This window comes from Schistocerca nitens, chromosome 4 (genome assembly GCF_023898315.1).
Source record: "Schistocerca nitens isolate TAMUIC-IGC-003100 chromosome 4, iqSchNite1.1, whole genome shotgun sequence".
NCBI lineage: Eukaryota > Metazoa > Arthropoda > Insecta > Orthoptera > Acrididae > Schistocerca > Schistocerca nitens.
In genome coordinates this window covers 345,920,980-345,934,540 of record NC_064617.1, presented here as the reverse complement: position 1 = coordinate 345,934,540, position 13,561 = coordinate 345,920,980, and the positions used below count along the sequence as shown (strand labels likewise).

At 37.9% G+C, this 13,561-nt stretch overlaps 1 protein-coding gene across 2 annotated transcripts in view; it reads right to left on the bottom strand.

The window, feature by feature from the left end:
• LOC126251723 (armadillo repeat-containing protein 8-like) overlaps positions 1-13,561 on the bottom strand; it is a 118,526-nt gene that overhangs the window by 31,098 nt on the left and 73,867 nt on the right. For both annotated transcript variants that reach the window (XM_049952325.1, XM_049952324.1), the window contains one exon: positions 12,562-12,708. In XM_049952325.1, the coding sequence (XP_049808282.1) occupies positions 12,562-12,708 (147 nt within the window). The remainder of the gene's footprint in view (positions 1-12,561; positions 12,709-13,561) is intronic.

Genomic DNA, 13,561 nt, shown 5'->3' with positions numbered 1-13,561 from the left:
TTTCACAATATATTAAATGACCTAGTAGATAGTGTCGGAAGTTCCATGCACCTTTTTGCGGATGATGCTGTAGTATACAGAGAAGTCGCAGCATTAGAAAATTGCAGCGAAATGCAGGAACATCTGCAGGGGATAGGCACTTGGTGCAGGGAGTGGCAACTGACCCTTAACATAGACAAATGTAATGTATTACGAATACATAGAAAGAAGGATCATTTATTGTATGATTATATGATAGCGGAACAAACACTGGTAGCAGTTACTTCTTTAAAATATCTGGGAGTATGCGTATGGAATGATTTTAAGTGGAATGATTATATAAAATTAATTGTTGGTAAGGCCGGTGCCAGGTTGAGATTCATTGGGAGATTGCTTAGAAAGTGTAGTTCATCAACAAAGGAGGTGGCTTACAAAACACTCGTTCAACCTATACTTGAGTATTGCTCATCAGTGTGGGATCCGTACCAGGTCAGGCTGACAGAGGAGATAGAGAAGATCCAAAGAAGAGCGGCTCATTTCGTCACAGGGTTATTTGGTAAGCGTGATAGCGTTACGGATATGTTTAGCAAACTCAAGTGGCAGACTCTGCAAGAGAGGCATTCTGCATCGCAGTGTAGCTTGCTGACCAGGTTTCGACAGGGTGCGTTTCTGGATGAAGTATCAAATATATTGCTTCCCCTCACTTATACCTCCCGAGGAGATCACGAATGTAAAATTAGAGAGATTCGAGCGCGCACGGAGGCTTTCCGGCAGTTGTTCTTCCCGCGAACCATACGCGACTGGAACAGGAAAGGAAGGTAATGACAGTGGCACGTAACGTGCCCTCCGTCACACACCGTTCGGTGGCTTGCGGAGTATAAATGCAGATGTAGATGTAGACACAGAGATGGTACATGGGTGAAGAAACCAACCAAAGAATTATATGAACACACAAATAGGCTCATAGACATGATCAAAAAATGCCGACTAACATTCTATGGACACATACATAGAATGAACAACAGACACAAGAGGATTTTTTAATGTAGTAAACAGTTCAATAGAAAAAACTAATTGGTTTCAAGAACTAGAAGAAGATTTAAATTTGCAGGGACCAGTATTCAAATGATAAATGGAAGAGACAATTTCAGAAACAAAATTAACATCATGAAATTTGAAGTAAAAGAAAGGTAGAAAACAGGGAAAATATGGACAAAACAAAGGAAACAAGAACACAGTCAAAGAATGGTTTTGGGAAGAGACAAAGAAGAAAAAAAACAAGAAAAAATGAATAATCATGTAACATTCAAGTTAACCACTGCCCTGGAGGCAAAAATTTGTAATAATAATAACAATAATAAAATCTTTCGTAAGTACCATGTGTAATTTCTACGGTTACATGCACCTTGCAGCAGTGTGTTCTTCACTTATAGTAATATATTTCCATTTACACTAGAGCATATTATTTTCACTATGTTACTTCTTACAAATTTGCACAGCTGTGACAACATAAGCTGCAGTTAGATTGCTTTCTGGAGGACAGTCACAGTTTTTATAAGACAGGATGATGTACATTTTGATTCCACTCTCAAAGCACTGCTAGTATTCACATAAGAAGTCTCTGTGGAAACTTAATGCCCAAAGCCATATTTTGCATGCATTATTGAAACAATTTTCTGTTTCCTATCCAGTATACTGCATCCCACTGTCTATGTTTTAGGTGATGGACATGCAAGATCTTTCCAATCTTTCTAGGTCTAAATATTGTAATGAATACAAATTTTAACCACCTTTTCCTATATATTTTAAATACAGATTTAATAATGCATATTTTTGCAATTCAATTCTTTGATACGAAACATTCTTTTAGACACATACGCATAAATATACAGGGTGGTCCATTGATCGTGACCGGGCCAAATATCTCACGAAATAAGCATCAAATGTAAAAACTACAAACAACAAAACTTGTCTAGCTTGAAGGGGGAAACCAAATGGCACTATGGTTGGCCCGCTAGATGTCGCTGCCATACGTCAAACGGATATCAATTGCATTTTTTAAAATAGGAACCCCCATTTTTTATTACATATTCATGTAGTACGGAAAGAAATATGAATGTTTTAGTTGGACCACTTTTTTCGCTTTGTGATAGATGGCAGTGTAATAGTCACAAACATATGACTCACAATTTTAGACTAACAGTTGGTAACAGGTAGGTTTTTTAAATTAAAATACAGAACGTAGGTACATTTGAACATTTTATTTTGGTTGTTCCAATGTGATACATGTACCTTTGTGAACTTATCATTTACGAGAATGCATGCTGTTACAGTGTGATTACCTGTAAATACCACATTAATGCAATAAATGCTCAAAATGATGTCTGTTAACCTCAATGCATTTTGCAATACATGTAACGACATTCCTCGCAACAGCGAGTAGTTCACTTTCCGTAATGTTCGCACATGCATTGACAATGCGCTGACGTATGTTGTCAGGCATTGTTGGTGGATCACGATAGCAAATATCCTTCAACTTTCCACACAGAAAGAAATCCGGGGAAGAAATCCAGGGATGTCAAATCCGGTGAACGTGCGGGCCATGGTATGGTGCTTCGACGACCAATCCACCTGTCATAAAATATGCTATTCAATACCGCTTCAACCACACGTGAGCTATGTGCTGGACATCCATCATGTTGGAAGTACATCGTCATTCTATCATGCAGTGAACAATCTTGTAGTAACATCGGTAGAACAATACGTAGGAAATCAGCTTACATTGCACCATTTGGATTGCCATTGATAAAATGGGGAACAATTATCCTTCCTCCCACAATGCCGAACCATATATTAACCCACCAAGGTCACTGATGTTCCACTTGTCGCAGCCATCATGGATTTTCCATTGCCCAATAGTGCATATTATGCCGGTTTACGTTACCGCTGTTGGTGAATGACGCTTCATCGCTAAATAGAACGTGTGCAAAAAATCTGTCATCGTCCCGTAATTTCTCTTGTGGCCAGTGGCAGACCTGTACACGAAGAAGTCATCACCATGCAATTCCTTCGGCATAGAAATATGGTAAGGGTGCAATCAATGTTGATGTAGCATTCTCAACACAGACGTTTTTGAGATTCCCAATTCTCGTGCAATTTGTCTGCTACTGATGTACGGATTAGCCGCGACAGCAGCTAAAACAGTTACTTGGGCATCATCATTTGTTGCCGGTCACATTTCACATGTGGCTGAACACTTCCTGTTTCCTTAAATAACTTAACTATCCGGCTAACGGTCCGGACACTTGGATGTCATCCAGGATACTTAGCAGCATACATAGCACACGCCCGTTGGGCATTTTGATCATAATAGCCATACATCAACACGATATCGACCTTTTCCCAATACCGTCCACATTGGCGGAATGTTACGTGCTACCACATACTTATACGTTTGTGACTATTACAGCGCCATCTATCACAAAGCGAAAAAAGTGGTCCAACTAAAACATTCATATTTCTTTACGTACTACATGAATATGTAATAAGAAATGAGGTTTCTATTTAAAAAAACGCAGTTGATATCCATTTGACCTATGACAGCGCCATCTAGCGAGTCAGCCATGGCGCCATCTGGATTTCCCATTCAAGCTAGACAAGTTTCGTTCTTTGTAGTTTTTTCATTTGACACTTATTTCGTGAGATATTTGGCCCGGTCACGATCAATGGACCACCATGTATAAAGCCATAGACAGTACATAATAAACACAAACTAGTTTGGCCCTTATAACACAAAAGATCTCATTTCATCTACCAACAATTCCAGTTTTTATTTGAAAATTGTTAACACACTGTCATCAGTAACAGAACAATCATATACATTCCCCATAATTAGCTGGTTAGGAATGGGCATAAGAGCACATAAGTATTGATAATACAAAACATGCTGCAGTAGACATTTGATAGTAAGATAAAATAATTCTAGCATCTCAAATTTTAGCAGCTGAAAAGACAAAAATGAATCAGCAGGCGATAAATGGCAGATTTTACAAAAACCATGATCTGCTCTTTTCTCTTCAAGTTTGAAAAAGCAATGACATAGCTCAATTCAATATTTAGTCATTCAGTATAATCACTTTGTATGACACTTTTCATTGCCTGGTAATTATCACACTTTTATCATAATTATAAACAACAAGCAACCCACCCCAGCTTCAAATGGGTAGTAATGAGTATACACGGCTGGACAGCAGTAATATTTTTGATGGGCAACTGGATATAGTTATGACAAAAATTCAGGGAACAATGTTAGGTAACTGAATTTTGTCACTTTCATATAATGTTCAATTTATGCAGTAAGTGCATGTCAGAAAAATTCTCCGGAGGCATAAAAGTTATCTGTTCAGAGTTCTGGCAACACCGGCCATGACCTCCTTCTGTATGGATGCACACATATTCCCCGAACTCTTTAGGGACTTGGTAAGAACGTATTCCATGAGTAATGAGGGTGTTGGGGTGGGACACTACGAATGTAGTGTGTGGACATACAAGGTGAGAACGTAGGTCTCGCGGGAGGCGTGCGCGAGATAGTCCCTGCAGTTGCGCTATCCTCTGTGCCCTTGGTGGCTCAGATGGATAAAGCGTCTGCCATGTAAACAGGAGATCCCGGGTTCGTGTCCCGGTCGGGGCACCCATTTTCACCTGTCCTTGATACATATCAATGCCTGTTAGCAGCTGAAGGTATTAATATAATTCTAATTTCGTTCTAGACGGCTGCAGGTCATCATTGGTGTCTGTTCTTTCAGACATGTCCGAAAGATCAGACACCATATCCATATAATTATATGGGGAGTCCCACAATGTTCCATCTCAGGGCCTTTGATTTTTCTTTTTGTATCAATGACCTTTCATCAGTAACATTACCAGATGCTAAGTTTGTTTTGTTTGCAGATGATACGAACATTGCAGTAAACAACAAATCAAGTGTAGTCTTAGAATGATTGGCTAGTGAAATTTTCATAGACATTAACAAATTGTTCCTCGTCAATACCTCGTCACTTGAAAAAACACACTACATGCAATCCAGAACTTTTAACATGTTTCCCACCAGTACATGCCTAAAATATGATGACCAACAGATAAAATAAGTGTTAAATTCCTGGAACTACAGCTTGATAATAAATTCAACTGGGAGGAACACACTACAAAACTGCTGAAGCAACGATCTCTATTTGCAATGTGAATGTTGTCAGACATAGGGGAACCAAAAAATGAAAAAGCTGATATACTATGCTCACTTTAATTGCAAAATGCCATGTGGGATTATTTTTTTGCACTAACCCATCAAGCCAAGCTAAAGTTTTCTGGATACAAAGACTTGTAATAAGGATTATTTGTGGCCTGACTCAAGAACATCCTACAGAGGCCTGTTTAGGGAAAATGGAATATTAACTGCCACTTCCCCCCATGTATATTCCTTAAGGAAATTTGCCACTAAAAAATATCCCTTTTCAAACCAACAGCTCAGTTCATGGAATCAATGCTAGAAATAAAAATAACCTTCACAAAGATTTAAAGTCACTTGCTTTGGTATAAAAAAGTGTCCATTACTCACGAACACACATTTTCAGTAACTTGCCAGCAGCTAGAAAAGTTTAACTACCAATAAAGTTATATATACATTTGCATGTGTCTCTGTGTATATTTTACTAATAATATAATATAATGTGAATATTAGTACAATCTGACTGCTGTACAACTTGGTGCTCTGATGTGATCGTTGTAAATAAGTATTGTAAAATGAGTCTTCTATTCAGTGTTTGTTGTTGTTGCGGTCTTCAGTCCTGAGACTGGTTTGATGCAGCTCTCCATGCTACTCTATCCTGTGCAAGATTTTTCACCTCCCAGTACCTACTGCAGCCTACATCCTTCTGAATCTGCTTAGTATATGATTTTCACCCTCCACGCTGCCCTCCAGTACTAAATTGGTGATACCTTGATGCCTCAGAACATGTCCTACCAACTGGTCCCTTCTTCTAGTCAAGTTGTGCCACAAACTCCTCTCCTCCCCAATTCTATTCAATACCTCCTCATTAGTTATGTGATCTACCCATCTAATCTTCAGCATTCTTCTGTAGCACCACATTTCGAAAGCTTCTATTCTCTTCTTGTCTAAACTATTTATCGTCCATGTTTCACTTCCATACATGGCTACACTCCATACAACTACTTTCAGAAACGACATCCTGACACTTAAATCTATACTTGATGTTAACAAATTTCTCTTCTTCAGAAACACTTTCCTTGCCACTGCCAGCCTACATTTTACATCCTCTCTACTTCGACCATCATCAGTTATTTTTCTCCCCAAATAGCAAAACTCCTTTACTACTTTAAGTGTCTCATTTCCTAATCTAATCCCCTCAGCATCACCCGATTTAATTTGACTACATTCCATTATCTTCGTTTTGCTTTTGTTGATGTTCATCTAATATCCTCCTTTCAAGACACTGTCCATTCCGTTCAACTGCTCTTCCAAGTCCTTTGCTGTCTCTGACAGAATTACAATGTCATAAGCAAACCTCAAAGTTTTTATTTCTTCTCCATGGATTTTAATACCCACTCCAATTTTTTCCTTTTGTTTCCTTTACTGCTTGCTCAATATACAGATTGAATAGCATCGGGGAGAGGCTACAACCCTGTCTCACTCCCTTCCCAACCACTGTTTACCTTTCATGTCCCTCGACTCTTATAACTGCCATCTGGTTTCTGTACAAATTGTAAATAGCCTTTCGCTCCTTGTATTTTATCCCTGCCACCTTCAGAATTTGAGAGTAACCCAGTCAACATAGTCAAAAGCTTTCTCTAAGTCTACAAATGGTAGAAATGTAGTTTTGCCTTTCCTTAATCTTTCTTCTAAGATAAGTCGTAGGGTCAGTATTGCCTCACATGTTCCAACATTTCTATGGAATCCAAACTGATCTTCCCTGAGGTCGGCTTCTACCAGTTTTTCCATTCGTCTGTAAAGAATTTGTGTTAGTATTTTGCAGCTGTGACTTATTAAACTGATACTTCGGTAATTTTCACATCTGTCAACACCTGCTTTCTTTGGGATTGGAATTATTATATTCTTCTTGAAGTCTGAGGGTATTTCACCTGTCTCATACATCTTGCTCACCAGATGGTAGAGTTTTGTCAGGACTGGCTCTCCCAAGGCCGTTAGTAGGTCTAATGGAATGTTGTCTACTCCTGGGACCTTGTTTCGACTTAGGTCTATCAGTGCTCTGTCAAACTCTTCATGCTGTATCATATCTCCCATTTCATCTTCTTCTACATCCTCTTCCATTTCCATAATATTGTCCTCAAGAACATCGCTCCTGTATAGATCCTCTGTATACTCCTTCCACCTTTCTGCTTTCCCTTCTTTGCTTAGAACTGGGTTTCCATCTGAGCTCTTGATATTCATGCAAGTGGTTCTCTTTTCCTCAAAGGTATCTTTAATTTTTCCGTAGGCAGTATCTATCTTACCCCTCGTGAGATAATCCTCTACATCCTTACATTTGTCCTCTAGCCATCCTTGCTTAGCCATTTTGCACTTCCGGTCAATCTCATTTTTGAGACGTTTGTATTCCCTTTTTGCCTGCTTCCCTTACTGCATTTTTATACTTTCTCCTTTCATCAATTAAATTCAGTATCTCTTGATCCTCTGCTGCCTTCACTACTTCATCCCTCAGAGCTACCCATTCTTATTCTACTGTATTTCTTTCCCCCATTCCTGTCAATTGTTCCTTTATGCTCTCCCTGAAACACTGTACAACCTCTGGTTTAGTCAGTTTATCCAGGTCCAATCTCCTTAAATTCCCACCTTTTTGCAGTTTCTTCAGTTTTAATCTACAGTTCATAACCAATAGATTGTGGTTGATCAGTGGTTCAGTGTTTATTACCTCATAAAAGAAAGTATGTTTAAACATTGTTTGACTCGTTCCACACCCATTCATTTGGAATCTGTGGAATATGCATTAGCATACTCATATTTGTCTTTCATTGTAGATATTTACTGTGTGTACTTGTTGTTCTGGCATATTCTACATCCGCGTCGACCTCCTGACTATGATCAACTGTAGTGAAAAGTACATTAAATCTAATATAATATTAATTTTAAAGTGCCATGTCTAATAAGAGCACATCTGGCATAGAAAGGTTCAAGAGTAAATTATACACGGAGTTTGATGCCACATGCTTACAGTGCTGTGCTCATGTTTAGGAGGAGCAGAATCTGTATAGTCATCCAGCTTAAATTTATCTATGGTTCCTCTAAATCATTCCATGTGGATGACCAGGTGGTTCCTCTGAAAATCCCACAGACAATTTTCTTGCACAATCATGTCCAATCCAAGCTTGTAAAAAGTCACCAGGATGTTAAACTGTTATCTTCCTTTTTTATTTTAATCTACTCTTTAGCAAAATCACTGCTGAAGGGTTTGGGATGCTCTTTTCACAAAACACTGCTGTGAAAATTTAGTGAACCGGCATTTGCAACTGACTAAAAAACTATTCTACTGACACCAATTTAAATTTCACACCAGGACCACGAAGACAAGATAAGAGAAATTAGGGCTCATACAGATAGTATTTTTTTCACTCACTCCATTTGCAAGTGGCACAGAAAAGGGATGTCTGGTAGTGGCAAATGGTATTCTCTGCCATTCACCTTTCAGTGGCTTGCAGAGTATATGTTTATGTATGTAGATAGATGAAGTGACTATCATATTTTGTTACACTAATATATAACTTAATTTGTGTAATAAAAGATAATAACATGTGGGTAAGCTACAGACCCCTGAATCAATGTGAAAAAGTAGAAAAAGGCATAGTCCCATGTACTCAGCCTAGATATGGCTGAACATTCATGTATGAGGAAACTGCTGTGTGTATTTTAACGTGTGGACATTGAATATCTTTGAAACATAATATTAAACAAACATCTCTGCCTGTTGGGAGCATTTTACAAAATTTTTCTTTCTTATTCACTTTCACCCTCATCATCATACAGCTTTGGTAATAATATTGCATTTCTTGCAAGTTATTTGTTAGAAGATATGGCCAATCTCACCATATGTCAGTAAAGCAACACTAAAATTTGGGGTTGGGTTGGGCTGATTTGGGGGAAGAGACCAAAAAGCGAGGTCATCAGTCTCATCAGATTAGGCAATGATGGGGAAGGAAGTAGGCTGTACCCTGTCAAAGGAACCATCCCACCATTTGTCTGAAGTGATTTAGGGAAATCACGGAAAACCTAAATCAGGATAGCCGGACACGGGATTGAACCGTTGTCCTCCCAAATGCGAGTCCAGTGTGATAACCATTGCGCAGTCCAGTGTGATAACCATTGCGCCACCTCGCTCGGTTGACTATGTTAGGAATATCAACAACATAAAAGGGCAGATACTCACCACATAAAGGAGGCACTGAGTGGCAGACCGGCACAATGAAAGAGACTGATAGATATTATTCAGCTATCGGACCAACTCTCTCTCTCTCTCTCTCTCTCTCTCTCTCTCTCTCTCCCCACCCTATACACCCACAACCCAAATGGCCACTGTTACATCTGGGTAGAGCAGAGAAGCCCAACTTCATTTTATTTTTACTTTCACTTTAATCTTGTCCTGCTTTCCTGACTATTTTATTTCGTTCTCATCTCATTTTTGACTACACTTACTTGGGTTTCACCTTGTCTTTCCTGCACTTCATTCATTACATTTTGTTTGTGTATTTTTGTCTATGCTCATGTATCTTTACATAATTTTAAACGTTTTTTTTTATCCTCCACTATGGATCCTTGTTCTTTCTATCTGCACCAATACAGGAAAATTTCCCTACCTCATGCCAATCCAAACTCACATAGTGTACCTGCATTGTCTCCTTACTCCTGGAATCCTCCCAAATGGCCTGACCATCAAATTACACATATCCGGCTAGAACTCACTCTTCCACGATGACCTCTATCCATTCAAGCTCCTTTACTCCATATTCCCCACCAACTTGGTGAAAAAGGTCAGGTCTTCAGGCCCAGAGAACACATTGGTCATGTGTATGTGTATGTTGCGCTTGTGTGAATGCGAGTGAGTTTTGTTGTCTACATCTGACGTAGGATTTAGTCTGATACTTGAATATCATCAAGCAGTCTTTCTCACTGTGCCTATCTGCCACTCTATGCCTCCTCTATGTGGGAAGCAACATCTATCCTTTCACAATGTTGTTAAAACAAACATATATATGGTCAGGCTTCACTTCATCAGTGAAATATATTCAAATGGTTAGTGATAATTCTTTTTTAACAACTGAAGAAAGAACTAATGCTACAACGCAGTTTTTGGTGGCTCAAGTTTAGGAAGCAGTACTCTGTCGAACATTCTACTACACATGGACATTAAACCTGCCATTTCCTCTCAACAATATGTGTTGGTTAACCTTTAATTAGAATAGTGCTGCACATATAGCAACAGAACATAGATTTGTAATATCAAGAGAAAATGAAAAGAAAATGTTGACTGACTAATGTACTAAATAGTTTAATTTGTGTATTTTCATAAAAAACAGAAAATATTTACAGTAAATTATATAGTATCAAAAATAAATAATGTTGTCTCATTTTTGTGACATTACCACATGTCAAACACTGAATATATTCAAGAAAACTACCATTTTCGACAACAAGGGATAAAAATAATTACACAGAAATGCAAGTTTCTGAAAACAAAATTCTCACACGAAAAGAATGGTTTAAATTGTTTCACTCTAGGTTGAAAATGGGCTTCCATCATCTCCTAAAGAGGACATTCATTCTGACACTTCCCATTTTCATGAAGTAATGCACGACGCAGTATAATGGCACCTGCTATTTCTGCCTTGCAGACCACTTTTCGTGTTGGCCCATAAAAAGCACTCTCGCTTATTTAGATATGGAGAAAATATTTCAATAATTATGAAAAATAGAATTAAATGGCTCACTTGTCTCCTAAAATGAAAGAGGTGCACAATCTTGTATGAACCACATTTTTGTTTATGTAGCCAAATTGGCAGTTTTTAACTATTCTTGAAAGTTTTTTGTAGGAATGTTTCAGTTTGTAGGTGTAAATACATGTTACATGATGTGAGGTCTCAGTTTTTACCAAATACATTCCAAAAATTGTATTTGGTGTTTCTTTAATTTATGAGTGTTTTCTACTAACAAGATGCAAGCATTCTGTGCACTGAACACTCGATAGCATATTTAGGAGAACTGCGCTGTCATTAAGGCATCTTGTCATGTCCAATTGGAGAAGTTTGCAAGCACAAACTTTCAAACTCATTTGGCGTGATGCAGATGGTACTTACGAATGTGACAAATAAAAAGAAGTGTGAGCCTGATCATGCATCTGTCATGTTTAAAATGATTGGTTGGAAACAGTGTCTACCATTTGTAGTATAAAATTTTCTGGTATTTTGAAGCTTTCTTATCTGGCCTCTCCCCATGTACAGATGAAGCACTTCTTCAGCATTACCCTGTCTGAGCTGTAAAGTATTTGTTAGAAAATGTTTGCACAATAGAATTACGTTATGTTGTTTGAAAAGAAAAGTTCACTGTGCTCGACACAATATGACTTCCTACGGACTGGCATGAGTGAGGCTCACATATAGGTGTGGGTAGCAATGCTTGTGAAACATTAAACGATACAGCATGTCACAATAGTGTGAAGTCCTGATCCAAAGTTGCTCTTTGTCTCTCTCACAACTCTAACTTCACATATTTTGTGACAATCACCCACATGTTTTCCCTGCACAGCTCCTTGAGTTGTTTATGAAATAATTGTGTTATTCACAAACCATTTCAATGTATGCTGTTACAGTTTTTAGTTTGTGAGACTGAAAAATGTAGTGATAAGACAGTAAGTATTCTGCTGTGTGAAGAATGTAATATAACTTTGAAGTTTTCTTACATGCAATGTTGCAATCCACACATACTACAAAACACAGAAACCTAACAGGTGCCACAGGGATAGGTAATTCACCTGCAGACACACTGCAATACATACAAAGGAAGTAACACTCACTTCAGTATTTAGTTTCTTTCTGCTTCAACAGATTGAGTTGTAGCAGTATCCTTTTGGGCAGGATCATAATGATCTTTCAATCTGATGACTATATCTATTTAGCTATATATAACAACATTTACATTTCACAGAAAAATATTAATAAAAAATGAAATAAAGAGAGAAAAAGGAATGGAAGACCACACCCTTTGATCACTGTCTAGAAATGCAACTGTCACTGTGAGTTCAATTCTCCAGAATATTGTGCCCTTTGAGATATATACAAATCCATCACTGCAATGCTTTAAAATTAATTATTTACAATTATAAAATGTTCACTAAAATACAACTGTAGACCATTTGTAGCTACTTATGAGCTAAAATAAATGGCTGATGGATATTTAACAAATCTGTATTCAGTAGTTCCATTTACAAAACTGCAGCAACACTGACTTTCAACGCTTATACGGAAATAAAAAAAATTGTTCACTGTTTAAAAAGCACTACTAACCATATAGTCTGTCAGTTTCTTCAGAACATCTTCATTTGCCATTATGTACTCCTTGGCACTCTCCCCGTCCCCAATGTTTGCAAGGATACATAGCGCCTGCTCCTTCACCTCTGCGCTGTGGTTGCCCTCAAGGATAAGTACGACCGCCTGGAGCAGAAAAAAATAAAGAACTTTGTGAGTGGCACATCTTATTCAAAGACCTACAACAATAACACCAGCTTGTCCATTCCAATATTGATACTGTTTTAAAGCACAAAATGGATAATATTTCCCTTACTTGCAGTAGAATGTACAAATCTAAGATACTGACACATAAATAAATAAAAATAATAAATATGACAGTGAAAAGCTTGGGTGGAATACAGGGGCTAGATAAAATAACATAGGATCTTGGGGTAAACATTTAATTTATGAAGCATGTTCCCCAACTTCCTTACAAACATGGAGGTTGTCTTTTGTTTTTCCTCATGAAATAACACAGTTTTCAGAGCCACCAGTATCTAATGACTATTATGGTATTTTAGTAATCTACCGTGAAGTAAGACATTATAGGATTTCAATAAGAACAAATAACTGACAACAGTTGCAAATTTTCTATGATTATCAACAGCTTCTGCCTCTAGTCTCATGGCAGCGTACAGAATTCAAGGGAAAACATCGTCCGCTACACATGATAATGGAAGAGAAAGTTATTGATACAAACAAGGTGCATCATATCATTGCTGTCTTTAATGAAAAAATAATTAATGGCCCATCACCCTCCTGTAGCACTTCAAATAAGCAGAATAATTTCTTAGTGCAAGCAGTTATAAAACCCAATTGTATGCTTTTTTACTTATATTCACGGATCTTGAGACGGATTCAGGCAGTTTAGGATGCCAAAAGTGATGCTACACAGTATTAGACAAGTGCTCCCATTATTTAATCAAATTTCTAAACACACAATGTGTGTGGACACAGCACAACAATTTGTAGCTTAGAGTGAACACAAATTAGAGTA